Here is a 23,410-nt window from a genome sequence, read left to right as displayed (position 1 = left end):
ACCTTCTCAGTGATGGCCCCAGGGATGTGGAACTCTCTCCCCACAGAGTTGCATCTGGCACCATTTCTTGACCGCTTCCATTAGTTGCTAAAGATGTATCTCTTTACCCTGTTCTTTGAAAATTGAGGAAGTGATTTTGGTGCCCTCCTTGTATTCTGACTTTGGGGTAATGGGTGGGGATATTTTTTTACCATTATAATTGCCTTTTCATATGCTGTGACCCTGGGACATTTTGGTGAAGGGTTGTTAAGAAAATAATAAATGTGCCTGTTCAAACTCTATTACTTGGATGTTAGAAATTCAGGTAAATCCCATTTTTTGGCATATTGGCCATCACACACAATTTTTTAAAAGTACACCAACTTCTACAATACAGTTTGATCATTAAGGGGCTCTAAAGTTTTGATGGTGGGAAATTCACGTTATATATAATTTGGTCTTTTAAAAAAAGAGTTGTTTTTAAGTAGTTAACCTGTCCTTTTAATACTTCCCCATTCTTGGTTAATCATCATCATCATCATCTGCAGCAGCAGCAGCCAGGTTCAAACTTTGGGAATGGTTTGAGTTCAGCACTTAATCGCTTGGCATTTTCAGAAATGGGTGACGCTCTCTTGCAGAAGGAATGGGAGAAACTGGCATTACCTAGCTAACAGACTGGGTTGTATCACATTATTTTAAGTCATGTTTCTCAACCTGTGGGTCCCCAGATGTTATTGGACTACAACTCCCATCATCCCTGAGCTCTGGCCTTACTAGCTAGGGCTGATGGGAGTTGTAGTTCAACAACATCTGGGGACCCACAGGTTGAGAAAGGCTGTTTTAAGTCATTCTGGAAGTAAGCAAACAAAATGCCTTTCTGTGCGAGCAGAGGAGTTAGAGTCGGTGATCAGCTCTGAGAAAACAAAGAAGGGTTGTCTCCATATCAGAAAGAATAGCTGCAAAATATTTATTTGCCCCAAACAATTACAAGAGCTGCTCTTCATCAAGGCCAAGATCTATACACACCATGTGTATATAGAACACAGTACATTGCACAACACAACAAATTGTAATTACATAACGCTCTGTTGTTCACTGTTGAATAGTATTCTATGGACTTTGACCACCCCATAAAAAGCTGTCCTTGAAACACGCAGAGCACTTTCCTCCTGAGTACATGAGGGACTCTTCTTCTGAGGCTCTTGTTGGCACAGTTGTTCTCCCCAGGTGAAGGCTCTTTATGAAAGTGTGCTTAAGTGGTCAGATGTAAATTGAAGTAGCTTCTTCCAGACAACCAGGCTATATTTTTTATTATTATTAAAAGAAACCCCTGTCTCTCAAAACATGGTTAAAAATAAATATAAAACATTGCCATGGCTACGGGAATGGGAGAAGGAGACAGGGAAAGAGCTGATGGCAGGAGCCCTGAATAAAGCAGCCCATTATATACATCAGCCTTTCCCAATATGATGCCCTCCAGATATTCCTGTTCGCATGGCCAGTTTCCAGGAGAATGGGGATTGCAAGGACCAAGAACATCTGGAGGGCAGCAGGGTTGAAGAATGCCAGTGAATAGGCATTTTGGGGATGGGGAACCTGCAGCCTGCCAGATGTTTCTGGACTGCAACTCTCACAAGTCTTAGCCAACAGCACCAGTGGCCAGGGATGATGGGTGTTGGACTACAGCATCTGGAAGGTATAAGGCAGGAGGAAGTAGCTCTGTGTGAAGCTTAACACATTTATCACAACTCCAGATGCATACAATGAAGGCAAGGCAAAATGTTTGGTGGGGTTGGCTCTGCTGATCATAAGAACGTTAAACAAGAGCTTGGCTGGATCAGGCCAGTTGTCCATCTAGTCCAGCATTCTGTTCTCACAGTGACCAACCAGATGACTTTGGGAAATCCTCAAGCAGCTGCTTAGTTTCATTATTATCATCATTACAATCCAGTTTTCACAGTGATTCCTGTCCTGCCTGCCCAACAGGTAAGGCAGAAGGTCGGAGAAGAGAAAATCACGGAGAGCCTGGATAGCTCAGTTGGTTAGAGCGAGGTGCTGATAATGCCAAGGTTGCAGGTTCGAACCCTGTATGGGACAGAAGCATATTCCTGCATTGGACTAGATGATCCTCATGGTCCCTTCCAACTCTACAATTCTATGATTCTTTGATACTCCAATACAATCCTTTGGTCGTGCTGACACCAGGGGCACCACGCTAGCATGGGCATCACGGTGACAGTCTAATAAGGAGCCTGCAGGATCAGGCCAGTGGTCCAGCATCCTGTTCTCACAGTTGCCAACCAGATGCCTGCAGCACCTGAGCATGAGAGTTCTCCTCATATGTTTTCAAAAACTTCTTTGTAAGAGGATTTGTTCCCATTGAAATTACCTGATCAGCCACAGCACGGGCCAATTTGTCCATTCTTGAGCCAGCTTCTGCAATCTTCTTGGCAGCATTAATGACATCAGATGTATTCTTTAATGGTCCCTTACCCCTGGAAAATACAAGGTAATTACAGTGCCATCTAATTAAATTATGGAAATAAATAGAGTTAATATTCTGGATAAGAGGTTTAAAAAAAACCTTCAAAAGGGGGGGGAGAGAGAGCTGTAGTATGAACGTCTTCCCAATTTAGTACGACATCACCTTTCAACTACTTATTATAGCATAGCTTGATTAGGAAAAGAAGCAGGAAAAAAATAGAGGAAAAGCCTTCTAGATTCCCTCATATGCTCCAAAATGCTTTGGCAGCACTTTTCTTTGATTTCGTCTCTAAGCTCATGAACTATGTTTAATAGCATGTGCATTTTTAAGTGCTCATTAAGACAGGGTCCCTGGTGGAATCCAAAGCTTTTTCATGAGAGAGGGGGGGGAAATAGAACCCCTCTGTTATTCCCCGAGCTATGCTTAATGCAAACTCAAAATGCAGAAATGGGGCACGCCGGTTTCCGTGGGGTGGGAAGCAACATTTGCAGCAAGCATGAATGACCCACTAATGCATATAATTAAGAATAAGCAGTGGGGGGAAAGCAGCTTTGTTTTTAGAGTCACTTTTCTTTTTTTGCAGTTCCTCCTTCTACTTCACAACATCTGGAATTGCTTTGTAGCAACTAGAGGTCGGAGAATAACCCCACCACCTTGGGGCTCATTGAATTCTTCATCACAGTAATGAGTGCAAAAATCCAGGTGTTCCTGAAGTGTCAGGACATTGGTAGGAAAAATCAGCCTCCTTAAGACACACGCCTGAACAACAAGAAAAGCTCTCCTTTCATGCACAAGCTGTGCCTTGCCCCATGCAGCTCCATGCACTTGGGGGAAGGGTGGCCTAGCTCAGTAGTGGACTATCTGCTTTGAACACAGGCAGGAGAGCAGCTAGCTCATGGGTAGGCAAACTAAGGCCTGGGGGCCGGATCCGGCCCAATCGCCTTCTCAATCCGGCCCGTGGACGGTCCGGGAATCAGTGTGTTTTTACATGAGTAGAATGTGTCCTTTTATTTAAAATGCATCTCTGGGTTATTTGTGGGGCCTGCCTGGTGTTTTTATATGAGTAGAATGTGTCCTTTTATTTAAAATGCATCTCTGAGTTATTTGTGGGGCTTGCCTGGTGTTTCTACATGAGTAGAATGTGTGCTTTTATTTAAAATGGATCTCTGGGTTATTTATGGGGCATAGGAGTTCGTTAAATATATAGTACGCCCCCCCCCAAGGTCTGAGGGACAGTGGACCGGCCCCCTGCCGAAAAAGTTTGCTGACCCCTGGCTAGCTGCTCTGGCACCTGGAGTGGCGGGGGGGGAGTCACACATGTGGATGGGGCGATCCATGCACGGGGCGCCGTGGTAATCCACCCGGGGGGCACTGCCACGAGCTGCCCATGGAGTCTGCCTGGCGGATGCAAGCACCACAATGCCATTTTGGGCAGCGCAGGGCCCTGAGCCACCGTGTCACTCCCAGGAGAGATGCATGGCTCAGGCATGCTGCAGGCCAGGCCCTGCGATAAGTGTCACCCCCCACAGTGTGCCATTTTGTCACCCCCTCAGGGGTGGCACCCAGGGCGGACTGCACCCCCTTCCTACGCTTCTGAATACAGGAGGCCGCAGGTTCCATCTTCCATCTAGGGCTGGGAATGCCCCCCTGCATGAAAGAGCTGCTGCCCATCGAAGTTGACAACACTGAACTAGATGGACCAAATGGTCTGATTCAGTATAAGACAATCTCCTCTGTGCGCCTTTGCCTGTGCATTTTCTATTTGAAGCATTCAAGGCATCACAAGGTGGTCTGGGTGGTAGACTCTCTAAGGTGACAAATCTCGGTATGGCCTGTACTACTTCAAGCAAAAGCTGAGGCCCCACATGACTGAACACTCACCCATGCAAATAATATTTCCTGAACAATGAACAACTAGTTTTAAAGGGAGAAGGCAAGGATATATTGTTTCTCCATGACAAGAAAGGCCCTGCTAAATCAGAACAAAAGCCTATCTAATTCAGCTTCCTGTTTTCACAGTGATGTTTTCTTTTTTTAAAAAAATAATTTTTATTCATTTTTCAAACACATAATAAAAACAAAACACAAAACAAAAACTCAAAGCACAAAACAAAAACATACAAAACATTTAAACAAATTTAACTTCAAAATTGTATTTTCATACACCTTCTTTCCTTCGACTTCCCCATACCTCCCCATCCCTGCATCCTTGTTTTATGGTTCTTTAGCAACCCTTTGGTCACACAGTGATGTTTTCTGTGTGGATGGGGTTTTAATTTTTTTTGTTTCAAAGAAGTACAGTGGTACCTCAGTTTATGAACTTAATCCGTCTGGAAGTCCGTTCTTAAACCAAAACCATTCTTAAACCAAGGAGCGCTTTCCCAAATGAGGCCTTCCGTCGCCAGTGCTCTTCCACCGTTTGGATTCCGTTCTTAGACCGAGGTAAAGTTCTCAAACCGGGACACTATTTCCGGTTTTGCGGAGTTTGTAAACTGAATCGTTCTTAAACAGGACTGTTCTTAAACTGAGTGTAATGGTTCTAGGGGTTGCTCGTGCTTAAGTCGTCGCCACACCTGGCTGAGTCACCTGGGTGAACCCTTTCTGTCCGGACAGCCACTCATCCGTGGCTGTCTCAATCGCTGGCAGAATCCGTCAGTGGGCGTTTCTTGAACTTCTTCCAGCAAAGAAGTTCTTTGATGCCAAGTCTCCGCCTACTCTCCCTGCGCGGAAGTCTTCTGCGCAGGGAGGGTGTGGGCAGTGGAGGACCCGTGCTCTCCCCGCTGGTCTCCGGCGAGGAGTCATGGAGCCTCCTCACCGATTCCCCCGTCTGCCCCCCTTCTCCACTGGTGCTACGCTGATTTCCTTCCCCCGCAGATGGGCTGCCTCTCTCCCTCCTGGGACGCTCTCCGGCATCCCTCTGGAGCCCTCCCTCCTCCTCTGGCTCCGATGGCAGTTCCCTGACACTGAGGTACCACTGTATTCAAGTGAGAGAAATCCCTCATCTGAAATCAGTGGAGGACTTGGGCTTTTGTTCAGTGCCAAAATTGAGTGCCCATCCCACCACACGTTTTCCATTTTAAGCCTTTGTTGCAGTGCCTCCTGTGGCACCAGCTTGGCTAGAAATGAGGTGCAGGTGAACCAATCCTGCTCCCCGAAACTCCTCGTCAATTATCCACATAGGAAGCTGCCTTATACAGAGTCAGGTCATTGGTCCATCTAATCCATTCTTGTCTACGCTGACTAACAGCAGCTCTTCAGGCTTTCAGGCCAGGAGACTTTCCCAGCTGTCGGGGATTGAACCTGATGCCTTCTGCAGATATGGAGGACATCATGTTTGAGTCATGATACATACCTAGTGAAGTCTGTCATCTCCATCATGATCATACACATCTGCTTGGCCAGCACAATGATATCGTTGCCACTGTCGTCCCACTTGGCCACTTCAGCATCCAGTTTGCTCTTTTCTTGGTGGAATATCTCTACTTGCTCTGCGATTTTAGCCTTCTCCTCCTGGGGAAGCTGGGCCATGATAGCCTGGATTGAAACAAAAACAGAACAATTAAAAGAAGAAGAACAGCTGAAGTCGTCGTAAAAACAAATGCTTCCAGTCACTTGCACATAACTGGAGGAACCAGTTCATAAGAGCTCTATTTGTAAATTTCATAGGACTGGCTGGGATAGTCTGCTTCTGCAATTCGTATTATTTCCAGGAGTAAATCAATGGTTTCAGACACCCTACAGGTTGTGCGTTTCACCTTCTGGGCTTAAAACATTGGCTCCAGAAACCTCAGCAGAATCGTAAATATGGTTGGCCCCAAAATTGCCGGATGTTGTTTCATACTGAGATAAACAGACAGTTTGTTAACATGTGCCTGTGCAGAGGTGGCTTGTCAGGTGAGGTCACTGTGCTAACTTCCTGGATCACCACTGCTTAGCGAAGGGGACGATACGGTGGCACTAATTCAGTGGCAAAGCCAATCCAGTGCTCTTACCAACCTCCCAATGGCCTCCTCCCTTCTCTGTAAGCAGCATAAACCTAGCTCCTTTTAAGTATATAAATCTTTCTGCTGTTTTCATATTTGGTGTGCCAACCCTCGACTACTTCCTGGTTGAGGTTATGTTGCAATGCTTAAACAAATGCCCAGTTTTACTGATTCTAGATTCCATTCCAGCCAGCTCAGGGCATTGGATTTGAACCCTGATATTTCCCCAACACGGCTCTACTCTACCCCGTGAGATGCTCCTTCGTATGTGCGCCCGAGCAATGCATATACATTGTGTGTGCAGTTGCATGTTCGTTTCCAACTGAGAGTTTCCTTCAGTTATGGAAAGCAGCTGTGGAGGGAGCAGAAGATTCAAGGGTGGGAGGAAGCTATTTCATTTTCTGCTTGCCAGCCATTGTCAGGGACCGGCTGGATGAAGAAGAGTGGTGGGATTAATAATAATAATAATAATAATAATAATAATAATAATAATAATAATAAAATAATAATAATAATAATAATAATAATAATAATAATAATAATAATAATTTATTATTTATTATTTATATCCCGACCATCTGGCTGGGTTTCCCCAGCCACTCTGGGCGGCTTCCAACAAAGTATTAAAATACAGTGGTCTGTTAAACATTAAAAGCTTCCCTAAACAGGGCTGGCTTCAGATGTCTTCTAAAAGTCTGGTAGTTGTTGTTCTCTTTGACATCTGGTGGGAGGGCGTTCCACAGGGCGGGGGCCACTACCGAGAAGGCCCTCTGCCTGGTTCCCTGTAACTTGGCTTCTCGCAGTGAGGGAACCGCCAGAAGGCCCTCGGCACTGGACCTCAGTGTCTGGGCAGAACAATGGGGGTGGAGACGCTCCTTCAGGTCTACTGGACCGAGGCCGTTTAGGGCTTTAAAAGTCAGCACAAACACTTTGAATTGTTCTCCAACCTTCAATAGAAGCCCCAAGGGAAACCCTGGAGGAGGAAGGCTCAGAGCCAGGGGAGTGGTGGTGGGGCACTGAGGACAGGTCAGGAGAGGAGAGGAGGAATGGTTAGATGCTGAAGAGGCAACAGGCTTTGGCGAGCAGCTTGGGACCTGTTTACCTATGAGATCGTCTAACTCTGCATGTTCCCACTCAACTGCTTTGATCAGCAGAACTGGCACTGTGACAGGTGACACATAATACCTTTTCCACATTTGTAAGAACTCGGTCATTTAGTGTAGTAGTGGCCAGCCTTTGAAAAGCCTTTTGAAATCAAGCAAGTGCCTTCATTGTACAGCGGTACCTTGGTTTACGAACTTAATCCGTCCCAGAAGTCTGTTCTTAAACCAAAGCGTTCTTAAACCAAGGTGTGCTTTCCCATAGCAGCGGGGGACTCAATTTCCAAATGGAACACACTCAACAGGAAGTGAAACATGTTCTGCATCCAAGGCAAAGTTCACAAACCAAAACACCTACTTCCGGGTTTGAGGCATTCTTAATCCAATTTGTTCATAAACTAAGCTGTTCTTAAACCAAGGTACAACTGTACTCTTTTTGGTGTCTGCTAAAAACTTATGGGACGCAGGTGGCGCTGTGGGTTAAACCACAGAGCCCAGGGCTTGGTGATCAGAAGGTCAGTGGTTTGAATCCCCGCAACGGGGTGAGCTCCTGTTGCTCGGTCTCTGCTCCTGTCAACCTAGCAGTTTGAAAGCATGAAGTGCAAGTAGATAAATAGGTACTGCTCTGGTGGGAAGGTAAATGGCGTTTCCGTGCGCTGCTCTTGTTCACCAGAAGCGGCTTAGTCATGCTGGCCACATGACCCGGAAGCTGTACTCCGGCTCCCTCGGCAAGCAAAGCGAGATGAGCGCCGCAACCCCAGAGTTGTCCGTGACTGGACCTAACTGTCAGAGGCCCCTTTACCTTTATCTAAAAACATTCCTGTTTAGACAAGCCTACCCAGATGCTTAGAAACCTAAGGTGATTTTAATCTGTATTTTAACATTTGTATGTATTTTGTCTTCTTCTTGATTTTACTTTTTATCATTTGTAAACAGCTTTAAGGGTTTTTTATTTTTTTAAAAAAACAATCAACTGGACTGGTGGATTCTAGCTTACTCCAAGTTCCCAAAGAAACCAGCAACTAAGTTGCAACACAGAACAGTAGAATTATAATAATTGCTTTTGAAGATCAAATAGGCACTTTCAGCAATGATTTCCAGGCTGAGATACTGTTTGGCTCCAGGGGTTCTACCAAGTTGCATTGCACATTTAATGGGGTGTGACATATATTTAAGTGTCATTACAGTTTTTCTTGTTTATGTCACTTCCAATCAGCTGTAGTCTCCCTCTACGTATTCTTAAAGTGCTCTTGGCTTTTAAAAAATTCATAATTGACCTTTTCCGAAACCAGGATTAAAAAAGGTTATCTAGAAGCAGGAGATAAAAAAAAAATATGGAGAAAATTGGCAAGTTAATCAAATTAGAATTCAATGGCTGAGTTTTAATTAGGCCTTATCAATGTAACTCAGCAGTCTGAAATGTTAGCGTGCAAAAGCTTCTACCATTAAAAGAAAAAACGGTAAAGAAATTGAGCCCCCACTCTGTATTTGAAAGGGAAAAAAACGAGCTTCTTTTATGTGTGTGATGCTGTTCTGTATTGCAAGATGATAAATACCTGGATGTGTATACATATAGACTTGCAGAACCCCTTCTCTGTTACTGATATGTGGCGTTGTTCCCAACTTAGCTGACACACTAACCTTGACACCCCTGTGCCTTTTATTAAAGCACTTTTTCCTTAGAAGGAAAAAGAAAAGTGCCTTTTTTTCTGTAGGAGCTGCAGCAGGGCATGCATATTCTGTTTTATATATTTCTAATCAAAGATAAAATACTGAGCTATTAAAAGGCTAACAGCTTCAGCGGAGTGGTATTATAGCCACAAGTAGCCTCCAGCTTTTCATAGCAAAGGACACTTTTACATGCGCTCTACAACAGCTCTGCACAAACATGAAGGTATTAGTTTGGGGTGAAGAGTCCTACAGCTCGGGAGTCTCCCATTTCACTTCTTTTATTTTTATTTTTTAAAACAAATAAATAAGAAAAGGAACATGAGGCTGGGAAGGAAGTTTTGATAGTTTGGGGGTGGGGTTTGTCTTCCCCCTTGAATAGTAAAAGTAGATTATTGAAAATGAAGAAATACTTAAATAAACCTATTGCACAACTTATCAACATATTTGATAATAAAAGTTAATACTCATATATGTATATATATATATATTCCCTTTAACTAGGGTTGTTTACAGAGACTACTCAAAAGCTGCAACGGAGTTAAAATTGCAACAATTTTCCTTTAAATATCTCTTAAGAGATTCCCAACTTTAAATGAACTCCTGCTTGGGCCTATCTTTGATCTTTTCTGAAAGATTGTCTAATTCAGCATATTCTATCATCTTCAATAACCATTCTGATCTAGTGGACTATTTTTTGGTAAGGACGGGAAGTCAAAGTTTATGTACAAAATTTATTGTTAGAAGACTTGTACCCTGTAATTGGATTTTTGTTTTGATGAGTGGTATTTACAGATAACAGTAATGATACGTTCTTGCTGTGTAGATGCAATTATGGAAAATAAAGCATGGGGGGGGGGAGAGAGAGAAAATGAAGAAATACTGCCTAACATGTAGTTTTATCAAAATCTAGCTTTTTGGCACAGAGGTTGAGTCTGTTTGCAGTAGCACCTGCATAGCATTATGAAGGCAGCATTATCGGCAGTTACTTGGAGGTCATGGTTAGCAATTCTATTAACACGGAATATGTTATCTGATGCAATTACTTTGCTAATGGCAAATGGGACTGGGATTATGAACAAACTCTGTATATGGGGATGCTGCAAAAGCCTTTGTGTCAATTTCTGATGCTCTCACAGCGAAATGCAACCGTCATTTCAATACTTTCTGTCATACTCTACTGTAACCCACAAAAGTGAGCTCAAACTGAGAGAACTCTGTAAATAGTATCAGGCTTGATTCTCAATGGTTGAGATGTCTAGGGTGATGAGAGTCAGAAGGCAGACTTAGCCCCTCCATCCTATAGGTGCCAAGGACAAATTACTAACTACAAATAGTTCAATATCCCCTTTGTGAATGCTGAATGCTACCACCCATTTTCCAAAGCACATATGCTGTAAAGGGAGTTTCTGCAATGTAAATTTTTCAATGGCACAAATATTGCAAGAGCCCTTACACTGGCTCTGGCGTTCATAATTCAGTTCCCCATCTGTAACGTTGGACCGATAGTAGGACTGTTGAGGATTCCTGAGATTGTGCTGCCCACCAGAGATTAGACCCAGGGTGAAATAGAGACATTTAAAATAAATAAATAAGATGAATTAGGATTCTCCTTCCATCATTTCAGTACTACACTCTGGAGGGAGAAGAGCGGGGGAGAAGCAATCACGTCTGGACCATCTTTTTAGCCATTCATGTGTCTACTGACTTTTGACAATACTAGGCCCCCTCATGTGCAACCCTTTTCTGTTAGCAGTTGTTGGGTGCTACGGCAATGCAAAATGCACTGGCATATTCAGGAGTGTCTGAGGCAGTCTTCACTGATCTGGAATGCACACCGGTGGCACTGTGGTGTAAACCACCGAGCCTTGGGCTTGCCAATCGGAAGGGCGGCGGTTCGAATCCCCTCAACAGGGTGAGCTCCTGTTGTTCGGTCCCTGCTCCTGCCAACCTAGCAGTTCGAAAGCACGTCAAAGTTCAAGCAGATAAATAGGTACCACTCCGGTGGGAAGATAAATGGCATTTCCGTGCGCTGCTCTGGTTTTGCCAGAAGTGGCTCAGTCATACTGGCCACATGACGTGGAAAAACTGTCTGCGGACAAACATCGGCTCCCTCAGCCAGTGAAGCGAGATGAGCAGTGCAACCCCAGATTCATTCGCTACTGGACTTAACTGTCAGGGGTATTTTGCCTTTACTTTAAGGCAGTCTTCACTGATCTGGAATGCTCTAGATGTTTTGGACTACAACTCCTATTAGCCCCAGCCAAGACAGCTGATAGGAGCTGTGGTCCAAAACATCTGGAAGGCCCTAGGTTGGCAAAGGCTAGTCTAAGGCCATACAGACCAGGGCCTGATCCACAGAGATTAGACCCATCAGCTCAGCTGAAAGTTTTGGTGCTTGGTGCATCGAGGGAAGTCCTTTAGAACACATTGGTTTCACAGTGCTGGGGTTGCATACACACCAACCATTTGAAGCACATTTAATGCACGTGACTTCCCCCAAAGAATCCTGGGAGCTGAAGTTGTTAAGGGTGCTGGGAACTGTAGCTCTGTGGGAAGTCAGTTGCATCTCCCAGCATCCTTTGTGGAAGAAGCATACTTTAAATGCTGTGTGTGCGCGCGCAGCCTTAGTGACCAACCAAAAATCAAAATGTGGAGCCAGATTCTGCTTTTTAAGAAATCTTCAGCGATTAAAATAATCAGCAAGTGGTTTTTTGGTTGGCAAGCAAGGGGATTAGCACAACAGACACAATCAAATATCTTGCCTGGCATTAACCCTTCGTCTTGATATTATATCTCTCCTAATTTTCTCTTCTGGAAGCAGTAAGCAGAACTAACGATGGAAAAACTCATCAACAGAGCTGCATTTTCATACTTCTGGATAGTGTCTGCCTCTGGATTCTGGCCTAGAATAACACAGTTTCTTATCTCAGCTGTTGCAGGCTACTTAGCAAAAGGTAAACCATTAATCCAAGAGTGGAAATACCCAGAGGGTTCAACAAGCCTCACTTTTCAAGCATCTCCGTCTGCCGGGGTCACTTGTCAACTTAATCGGCAGTCTCCTTGCATAAGTTAAGGTCACCTGGTACAGCATCTTCGCTTTATCATGAAACAATTACCCTGGTAGAATTGCCCTGATTCAGTAACGAGCGTCTTCCGCTGCAATTAGATTTGCAGAGACGACTCAGCAACGTGCAACAGTTCTCCAAGACAAATTAACAGACTGGAAACCATGACTAATGGACAACTTCGTGGAGTGTGGCACACACTGTGTGTCCTCAGTGGTTTAAATTTTTTTCATTTTCTGCCTGCTCACAGCTGGAGCGCATTCTGAAGAAACACAGTGAAGGGCAGAATCAGGGCATCTCATTTCAACTGTTGATCTTCTACCTCTAGGTAAGAAAAACCACACATACGTCACTGTGTAGGACATGTGCACATGAGTCAGGATGCTGTCAGCGACTCCTGGTTGGTTGCCCAGGAAAGTATAAAGACAAGTAAAAGTTTCTTACAGGCCTTTTTCATTTCAGACTTTACAGAGAGAAGCCATAGAACCCACCCTCTTGGATAATGGTGTTGTCCTGAGTGAAACTCCACACCCACCCACACACTGGTTTCTCCCACTTCCTCATTCATCATCACCATCACCTCCTCTATGGGTGCTGCTACATGCCCTCTGTCTTTGAGCTCTTTGCTCTCCTACTTTCAAGGCCCGCCGGATTCTGGGAGATGGAGGGTCTAGAATACTTTCTAGTGACAATGTGTCAGCCAGCTGCTGCTCCGACTCTGCCTGCTCCTCCTCTCCCTAATTTCCCAACTTTCCCCCTCTGAGCTGTGACCTCTCACAAACCACTGCTGTAAATCTATCCTGTCTTCCTCTTCCTCCTCCCTGGAAGGGTCAGGATGGGGAGGTGGTCTCCACCATTCCTCCTCCTCAGCCCAGCCTCTCGCATCCCCCCCCCTTCCAAAGTCATCTGCCTCTGACATGTTTGCAAGTGTTGGAGGCAGTATGCCCTGGGGATCATGACTGGGGAGAGAGATATTGTGCTTTCTTCCTGTTTGTGGGCTTCCCTACAGGCATCTGATTGGCTGCTATGAGAACAGGACTAGATGGAGCTTTTGACTCACCCAGGTAGCAGGGTTTTTCTTCTGATCTTATATATGCAACATGCAATGGGAACCTCTGATCAACTACAACCTTCCAGCAGTATAAAGGATGTGAAGTAGTGACACACCATCACTGTAAAGCTCTCCCCCTACCACACCCCATTTGCCCCTGAAAACAAATAAAACATTGAAATGTGCCAAATATAGCCCAAGAAGCCCAAATCTAGGATGGTCACGATAGAGAGCAAACATATGACAGCTCTGTGACTTTTTGCTCCATGAGATCTGGAATCTTGCTCTAAGGCTATAGGAAATCTTGGCCCTCTGAACAGTTGCACTTCATTCAGTGCTGGAAGCGAGATTCCTTCGTTCCTGGTGTAAACCTTCATCATGGGGGAAGCAAGCATTGCATAAGCTCTGTGAAACTTTTCTTTTCCAATAAACTTCTCGAGTCAACTGAACGCTTGTGTCATAAATTATTTCAGATGCTAGGGGACCCAAACTGATACTCCGCTGTCTGCAGTCACGTTCAGACTTTTCAGCTTGCGAGAGAGCACATGTTCCCTGAGGAATCTGAAGCTGTGTTAATGTGTTGCACAGATTTTACACTCACCCTTGCACTCTGGCCGGCGATAAGCTGATCGTCTTCAGTCTGAACACTCGTCCGGCTGCGAACATCGTAATCTTCCTGCTCAAAGTCAGAATCATCCTCTAGCTCTTCGGGAGTCTGGATTTAAAAATAGAGCAAGAAAGGGACGAGAAGAGGTGGCAGGCTTACAAAGGATACCAACAAACCCCAACCAACGAAAACGCTATTTCATCAACTACCTGCCCAAAGAACACTGATTTATTTTAAATTAACTTGTCTGCAAAGGAAGGCAGAACCCCAAATTGAATTGTCCAATAAAGAAAGAAGGAAAGAAAGAAAGAAAGAAAGAAAGAAAGAAAGAAAGAAAGAAAGAAAATGAAGCTGTTCCAACCCTCTTCTTTTACAACTGGCATTCCTCGTCACCTTGCTGTGATTTTCTCTTAACGGGGTGAACATACATTTTGCAAACTAGCACCCACTGGACTTGTGTCCCATCGCCCCCCCCCCCATGCATAACATTTCAAAATAATTGTTTTTGGTCTCTGGAAAAGGAAGACCCAATAATATTATCACACCAAACTGATTGCAAAAATGTTTCAAGAGATTAGGGAGGCACCTTGAGCTAGGAACTTGAAAAGAAAAGAGAAATTTAAACTGGACACATTCTGAAGTGTAATTTGTTCATTTATTTTACTAGGCAGATCAAGAGCTGTTCGACAGTGGAACAGACTCCCCCGGGAGATTGTGGACTTCATTGGAGGTTTTTAAGCAGAGGTTGAACTAGATGTCCCTTCCAACTCTGCAATTCTCTTATTCTATGGTGATGCAAGGGACTTTGCAGCAGGAGGTGGCAGACAAGATGTGCAACACTCCCAGGTCAGTACAGGTGAAGGAAATGGGAATCCTCCTTGGATTATTTATTTATTCATTCTTCCCTTGCCCTTCTGGCTGGGTTTCACCAGCCACTCTGGGCAGCTTTCAACAAAAGATTAAAAATACATTAAAACACCAGTCATTAAAAACTTCCCTAAACAGGGCTGCTTTCAGATGTCTTCTAAAAGTCAGATAGTTGTTTATTTCCTTGACAACTGATGGGAGGGCATTTCACAGGGTGGGCGCCACCACCGAGAAGACCCTCTGCCTGGTTCCCTGTAACCTCACTTCTTGCAGTGAGGGAACTGCCAGAAGGCCCTCGGAGCTGGACCTCAGTGTCCAGGTTGAACGATGTCAAGTCGATGTTCTTGTCAAGTTTTCCCTCCTCCACACATCCTAGAACATTTTTAGGGTTTCAGGGCTGCAGATGCCCTCTGCCTTTAAAAGGGCCCCGGCAAGATGGAATAAGGCAATGACATTTCTTTCATGGTGCATGGGGTGTGTGTATGCTGTGTCAAGGCATGTCAAGCCACAGGATATCGGGGCCAAAAATAAAAGCCAGGAAGCTCTCTCGATTGCTAAGATAGCTTTATGCTGTTTTCAAAGTGCACAAGAGGACAAACACCCCTTTCCCCCAACGCAAGACTGTGCTCTGCTATTCTTGCCGTTCTCCCTTTAACTCCCACATGAAAGCAGCAGGAGTTCTGCACACATAAGAAGAAAACAGTCAAGGTAACCTTATCCTAGCAAGAAGGGGAGAGGAGAGTCATTCTCTCTTATCTGAAACATACTCATTGATCCCTCCCCCTATGGAGGCAGGCTGCGCCCCAGTACCTGAGGGGGTCCAACATGGACTGCTGGAGACCAAAGGCCTGCATGATTCAAACAAATAGTGAACCCCTGACACTGCTGCAATGCTCCTGCACTTTTCCATGGTTGTCTTCTGCAGGCACAAGCAACATCGATTGCCTGTAGTACAGGGACAGCCGGAGAGAAGCCTCTGTTTGTCACCCCTGTTGCAACCAAACAACAATTAACAATGACAGGCACCCCCCTCAGGCCTCTGCCAGGTCACAAATTCATAGGATTCTGTCTTGTTGGAAATTCATGGGATGAACTTGTGTTGTCTAGTGACTAAGGGACTAAGGGACCCCCACAGCCAGCAAGATTGAATTTTCTGCCCACCAGCTGGTGAGAGAAGGATCCAGCCCTGATGGGGTCTGCTTTCCCAACATGTTCAGCATGAGAAACATGCTGGTGAAGCAGACTCCTGAAACCCACAGGATTGCACCCGGCTGGTGAGCAGAAGGTTTGATCCTGCTCACTTTTACTGTGTGCGTGTGTGTTCCTTTGCTTGGGACAACTGTGCATAGCTAAGTCTCCTTTTTCCCACCTGTTGCCCCATCCCGACAGCCCCTGTTGACTCTGGGAGGCCCAACCTGGCTTGCGGTTATCCAGGGCTGTCTCCACCCAAGTCAGCCAGAGCCTAGATCTGCCTGAATCACTTTGGGGTTCAGCCAAATCTGCTGGATAGGCCTAATATACACCCTGTCTCAGTGATGACTTCAACAAAAAATGTTATCCCATTCAGAGCGAGGGAAGGAAGGATTGCCCTCATTCTGATGGGGCTACCTTTTGTCTTGTAGCCAATTCTGATACGCAGAAGGACCACGAACAGGAATGAAACAAGAAATATTGGGATATTGGGTATTTTATTTTATTTTTTGCAGGAGGGGATAAACTTTCTTTTTTGCACCCTGATAATGCCAGCATGAATATGGATAGGCCCTCTTGCTACAGTCATCTGGTGCAATCCTGGAACAGTACGCCTTAACAGATTCCTATGTTCTGCTTATGGCACATTTTCATTGGCATTATGTGGATTCATTTATTGGGGGGGGGGGTTGAATATCAAAAAACGATCCTCCGCTGAAATATCATGTTGATTTGAGTATTTAATTTGCACCAACCGTTTCTGCAGAGTTTACTAAGATGGAGAGCATTTCATAATGGATAGATGTGGAATGTTAACTAGCAACAGAGCATCTGGTCATTAGCAATGATATTTATATTAGGAGGCAAGTCTGACATGGAAGCTACTGTAAGGATTAGGCCTTTCCCTGGCCTATTAAGGACTTAATCTTTTTATACATCTGGCTGATCTTTTTGTACTTCCTACTTTCCTTTTCACAGGCATCAACAAGTTCTTGGTTCAGCCTATGAGTAAAACACAATTTGCCTACTGAAAGCTACTACAAGAGTTGCTTTCTTCAAAACTGTTGCTTGCCTGGGTTCAGGCCTATTTGGACTGGGAAAGCCTGGCCTGATGCTGCTTTGAGATGAATGCCATAATTCACTCCTGGCTGCAGAAGCCACCTGAGACTCCAGAGACAAGTTGGAAGCCAGGAGCACTCGCAGACGATGAACCTGTTCCTTCAGGGGACGTGTAACCCTTCCAAGAACAGGCTGTACACCTAATTCCTAGACCCGCAGAGAACTAACCCACAGCATCTCTGTCTTATCAGGATTCAGCTCAGTTTTTTCGCCCACATCTAACCCATAATTCCTTCCACTTGCATATCGTCTTCTGATTGAGATGGAATGGAGATACTGAAGTGGTTGTCATTAGCATAGTGACGGTGCTGTTCTCCAAATCCTTGAGCAACAGCTCCCAATGGTCCCATATAATGTTGAATAGTTTAGGAGACAGAATGGACAGTTGTGGGACCCCACAACTAAAAAAATGAAGGGGCAAGCGCCTGTATCCTAGCATTGCTTACTGATAGTGTTCCTGCAGACAGGAAGAGAACCACTGTAATACTGTACCCCCAACTCCCATCTTAATAAGTAGTTCCTAGTAGGAGACTATGGTTGACAGACATTGAGAGGTCCAGGAGAACCAACAGGGTCGGACTCCCGCTGTCTCTCTCCCAATAAAGGACATCCATCAAGGCAGCCAAGACTGTTTTGGTGCAAAATCCAGTCCTGTAACTAGACTAGAATGGACTTCGATAGTCTGCTTCCTCCAAGCTTACCTGCAGCTCGCTCGCTCCATTCTCTTAATCACCTTGGAATGGAATATGAGAGACTGGACAAGAGTTTTCTAAAACCTCTGGATCGAGGGAGGGCTTCTTCAAGAGGAATCACACCATCGCCTCTTACATGGTGGTGAGCATAACTCCATCCCCTATTGGGGCATTAACCACCTCCTGGACCCACCCAGTCAGTCATCTCCTAATAGATTTTTTCAGCTGGGATGGGCAGGGATCAAGTGGGCATGTTGTCACTCGCACTACTGCCAGCATCCCATCTGCAGCCTTGGGCTGCAGCATCTGAAGCTACAATGTGATCTTTGATGGTGCTCTAGTGGAACTATAAGTGAACCAGTTGTGGTCTCATTAGGAATGAAGGAAGCATTTAGGAGAGACCAATTTACATGAGCAGCATCATGTGATATCGAAAAAGCAACGTGAGGTTGATGCTAGAGTAGCTCTTTCTGCATGTTCTTGGTTCTCCCACATGATTCGTCCATTCTGGCTTTACTGGAGTGGGAAGCAGTAGAGAAGGGCCATAGCTCAGTAGTAGCGCCTCTGCCTTCCATGCAGAAGCTCTCAAGTTCAACCTCCAGCATCTTCATGTAAGGCTGTGAGATACCCCTTCCTGGAACCCCAGGGAGCCACTGCCAATCTGTGCATAGAATACTGAGCTGGAAGGAGCAGAGATCGGACTCAGTAGAAAGCAGCCTGCTCCAGTGGACTAAGGTGAAAAGTCTCCAGCTATCTTCACTGCATGCTATAAAAGAACTGTGCAGGATTCTGCTCAAGAAAGGACACACACATCGTTCGGAGTCCATGTCACTGTTCAAATGGATTGCGCTCCCTGAGTTTCAGTGATCAAATCTAAGGAACAGAAAAGCATTGCCAGGGGACAGCAGGAGAGTCATCCAGCACAATCGCTTGACTTTCGGACAAATTGAAAAATGAGACAAAGGAATGGAGAAAATTCTCTCTCTCTCTCTCTGTGCGTGTGTGTAGTCTTGATCTTTTTTCCAGCGGGTTTCATTATAACAACATCCAGGGGAAACACCACAAGTTAGTGTGACAAAAGAATATGTACCAGGATGCCTATGGAGTGATGGAAGAAGCCTTGCAGTTAGCCTATTACTTTCCATTTCAAATTCAACAGCTGAAATCTACCAACTAAATGTATGACATTCGAAGTATTCCACCCTGCAATGTTCAGTAGGGAATGGATTCCCAAGCCCCATAAGAGAATATTATTATTTCTTTACTCTTCAGATTCTCTTCCACAGATCACTGAAATGTAGCAAAACGGAAGCAAGGCTCTCTCTCTCTCCCCCCCCCCCCATTTATTAAAGTTGCGGGGAGGGAGAACCCTTCATGTAGTTTTTTTAAAAGAGGCTTTATTTCCTACGTGCCATGAGACAAATATCTCAGATAATTTTCTTTGTTCCGTGATGTGTACCCTGAACAATTACTGTGGGACAATGAATGCCTCTGACAGACAGCCTGATGAGATTACAAATCATTTCAATGTGCAGGTTTTCAGAAAAAGTCTAAAGAGGCACAACGAGAGGGAAACATGAGACTTACAGTGCCTGAACGAATAGCTCAGAATATATCTATGTTCCTATCTAAGAATTTGAGTCTATTTAAGTATCTATATGTATGTAAAGAGCTGCCCAAGACATTTTGGCACTTGAGGCAAATTGCAAAATGGTGCTCTCCCCAACTGGAAAGAAGGGGCGAGTGAAGATCTTCATCAGGAACAAAGGGGGAATAAAGATCTAGATTGGAAACAAGGGTGGGAGAAGACCAGCAGTGCCACTATTAGCCAAGAGGCCACTGTACCAGTAGCAGGCGGCCAGGGGCTGCCAAGGAGGTGAGCCACAAAGAGTGAGCCACAGCTGTTGGTGCCACTGCAACAGCAGCGGGCGATGCAATTCATTCATCTGCTGCCCTTGTGGAGCCTGCGCCTGAAGCGGTCACCTCATCTTCCTCATGTATTCCTGTGTCTTTATCTATATCTATGTCTCTATATAAGGGACGCAGGTGGCACTGTGGGTTAAACCACAGAGCCTAGGACTTGCCGATCAGAAGGTCAGCAGTTCAAATCCCTGCGATGGGGTGAGCTCCCGTTGCTCGGTCCCTGCTCCTGCTAACCTAGCAGTTTGAAAGCACGTCAAAGTACAAGTAGATAAATAGGTACTGCTCCGGCGGGAAGGTAAACAGAGTTTCCATGCGCTGCTCTGGTTCGTCAGAAGCGGCTTAGTCATGCTGGTCACATGACCTGGAAGCTGTACGCCGGCTCCCTCGGCCAATAAAGCGAGATGAGCGCCGCAACCCCAGTCGGCCACGACTGGACCTAATGGTCAGGGGTCCCTTTACCTTTATGTCTCTATATCTTCATATTAGATCTGAGCACCAGTTTAGTGACTCCAAATTGTGTATGCCCCATTCTCTGAAACGTTGGACCATGGGATTTAGAAGTATAAGAGGCACACACAACCATATTACCTGTGAGGGATAGTCAACACAGGGCCATTCAGAGGTTGTTGGACTGTAATTCCCATTAGCCCCAGGCAGCCTGGCCAGTGGTCAGGAATGATGGAAGTTGTTAAGTCTGACAACGTCTGGAGAGCAGCAAATTGTCTCCCCCTGCTCTGAGCTCATAGTCAGGGTCTCAAAGCACCGGAAGGGTGAAAATGGGGCTCCTGACATTGTGACATCAGGGGATTGACAGCAACCCTACCCACCTTCAAATGTGACCTGCAGGGATAAGGATCCCACCCACTGGGCCCAGTTCCTCACTACTGCTCTAAGAGAAGATGACACAACTTGCTTTGGCTTCGAAGGAATGTTCAGGATTTTTATCAAGCTGGTAAGGCCAACATTAGAAAGCCACATGCAAAACCCTTCCCTCACTTATTACGCTGTTTATCATTTATTAAGGAGAGGGGAAAGGAATGCCTGATAAAATCAAATCAACTGGCTAGTCAACGTTGAAATGACAGTTTCCTTACTTGAATAGGCGCTGAAAACCATCCCTGTGGGGTTCAGTGGAGCAGCAAGTTAATTTATTTATTCATTTAGATATTAAGAACACCTATCTCATACCCTGAGCTGCATACGTACATCAGACAGACACAATTGGTTCTAATCTTCATTACACAATTGAACTATAGTAAAACCAGATATTGAAATGTGCAATTTCTACGCCAAAGAAGGGGGTGTGCATAAAAGGGGGGGGGTGTTGCACATGTTTGGCTTTCAAATGCTGATCAGTATTTAGACTAGACTGGCTCTCCCCCCCCCCCCCTCTGATTCTATGATATGCTTTTAGCTTTTTGTATTTTATTTGTGTTGTTTTAATTTGTGTAAGCCACCTTGAGTCCCAGTCAGGGGGAAAGACAGGATATAAATGATCAAGCAAACAAGCAAATAAATAATAAATCTGATCATGGCTAAACTGTAGATTCACCATTTCCAGGCCTCCCTTAAATCTCTCTCCTCTTATCTACTTTTCTGGTATAATTTTGTCCACGGGTAAATAAGAGGATCCCAACATTTAGAATGGGCCTGATGTGTTTGAGCAAATCTGGTACCATTTAGAATGGGCCAACAAAGCTGGTAAAATACAATTGCATGGCTGTGAGTATCATTTGTAAGACAGAATGGGTAGAAAGAACCCAGAAAGCTGTCCAGCTACAGTGGTGCCCCGCAAGACGAACGCCTCGCAAGACGGAAAACCCGCTAGACGAAAGGGTTTTCCGTTTTGGAGGCGCTTCGCAAAATGAATTTCCCTATGGGCTTGCTTCGCAAGACAAAAATGTCTTGCGAGTTCCTGCGGGTTTTTTCCCCTCCCCCCCCTTTTTTCTAAGCCGCTAAGCCGCTTATCAGCTGATCCGCTAAGCCGATAAGTCGCTAAAAGCCGCTAAGCCGCTAATAGCGCTAATCCGCTAAGCCGTCAATGGGCTTGCTTCGCAAGACGAAAAAACCGCTAGATGAAGAGACTCACGGAACGGATTAATTTCGTCTTGCGAGGCACCACTGTACATTCACCCAGTAAGAATCTTACATTGTCAGCTCCCATAACCCAGCACAGGCCTGGACTTTAAAGCTCTGTGTCTAAGCCTTATTGTTTTTGTCCTGTCGTTTTCCCTGGGAAAACCTGCCATTCACCGTTGAATCAGAGCAAATAGCAATTAGGTTAACCATGGATTACTGTTTGCTCTGATTCAGCAATAAAACATGGGCTTTCCCAGGGAAAGCTCTGGGACAAAAAATACCCCAATGCTTGGACATGGAGCTTTAAAGTAAAGACCTAGGTCTGGAAAGCACAGTGCAAAGGGAAGATTGGATGAGCCAAATAGTCCACAAAAGAGAGCATCTCGTCATGAGGCTCCTGGTTTAAGATATTCCCTCTCATCTTGATCTTCCTCACAGGGTTGTTGTAAGACAAAACACAGCTGTGATGGAAGAAGAAACACAAATGCAAGAATCAAACGAATTAAACCTTTTTCTTTACTTAGTGAGAGAGATTTCACACACAAAGTTAATCTGCCGTCTCTGCTCCACGTTTATTCTGGCGCCCAACGGATGACAGCACCATGCGAATGCCAAATTGTTCTCATATCCCTTCCGCCTGCCATGATACGTCCCCTCTAGGTCCAAGCCACTTCATTTCCCCCGGTGCTTTACGTACCCTTATCATCAGAACAGCTTTCCTTATGTCGCGAACTCCATCATAAACCAAGCGGGAGGCGTCTATGAACTCGTTCTCTTCAAACGGCTGTGGGACGTTCGCACTCAGGGCTTCAATGGCGACTTCAACTTGTTCGGCAAAACGTGGCATAACTAGATTAAACCAAATGAAAAGCTGTGAGAACACAGGCTGCCTTTCATGTATTTCGTACTCCCTCCCTTCCTTGCCCTTGGGCTTCAATACTTTCCAGCAGGCCCGGAATTAGCGGCTGCCGCAGAAATCAGGAAATAGGGAACTTTGCCGAAGAGTTTCACACCAACAGGGGAGAGGTGTGCGGTTCTCTGAGGGGAATGAAACAACCTCTTGTTCTACCAACACAGAGTCTACGTGACAAAGAACTTGCAAACTTATGATGGCGTAGCTTCAAGTCAGAAAAAAAATAATTGGTCCCAAACAGCTACAACTCCTATGTCAAGTGAGACTGTTCTCTCAGCCTCACTACTCCAATCTGTAATATGGGGGTGCTAATCCTGATATCCCTGTCAAGGGTGTTGTCACGCGTGTTGACATAATGTATGCAAAATGTTTTGAGAACCTTAAAATGACATAGAGATGTAAAGTAAGTAGAAGGGCTTGACTCAGGGAGACAGTGAAGTGTAGTGGTTAGAGTGTCAGACTAGGACCTGGCAGACCAAGGTTCAAATCTCTACTTGGTCCTGAAGTTCCCTGGGTGACCTTGGGTCAGTTACTGCCTCTCAGCCTAAACTACCTCACAGGGCTGTTGTGGGGAGTGGCTGTTTTAGTTTAGATTGGATCACTACAGCCTGTAGTTCATAATTTTATTATCTAAAATTAAATCAGTTAAATTAAAATGTACATAATGTGATGGTGGATAATAGTA

General features: G+C 45.0%; 1 protein-coding gene across 3 annotated transcripts in view; it reads right to left on the bottom strand.

Moving 5' to 3' along the window:
• Window positions 1-23,410, bottom strand: part of CTNNA2 (catenin alpha 2) — a 562,131-nt gene that overhangs the window by 34,788 nt on the left and 503,933 nt on the right. For all 3 annotated transcript variants that reach the window (XM_079990774.1, XM_079990775.1, XM_079990773.1), the window contains exons 13-16: window positions 22,510-22,661; window positions 13,936-14,049; window positions 5,817-5,998; window positions 2,369-2,474 (exon numbers count right to left, since the gene is read on the bottom strand). In XM_079990774.1, coding sequence (XP_079846900.1) covers window positions 2,369-2,474; window positions 5,817-5,998; window positions 13,936-14,049; window positions 22,510-22,661 — 554 coding nt within the window. The remainder of the gene's footprint in view (window positions 1-2,368; window positions 2,475-5,816; window positions 5,999-13,935; window positions 14,050-22,509; window positions 22,662-23,410) is intronic.

This window comes from Podarcis cretensis (assembly GCF_951804945.1).
Source record: "Podarcis cretensis genome assembly, chromosome: 9".
Lineage (NCBI taxonomy): Eukaryota > Metazoa > Chordata > Lepidosauria > Squamata > Lacertidae > Podarcis > Podarcis cretensis.
This window is presented reverse-complemented; position numbering and strand designations above follow the sequence as displayed.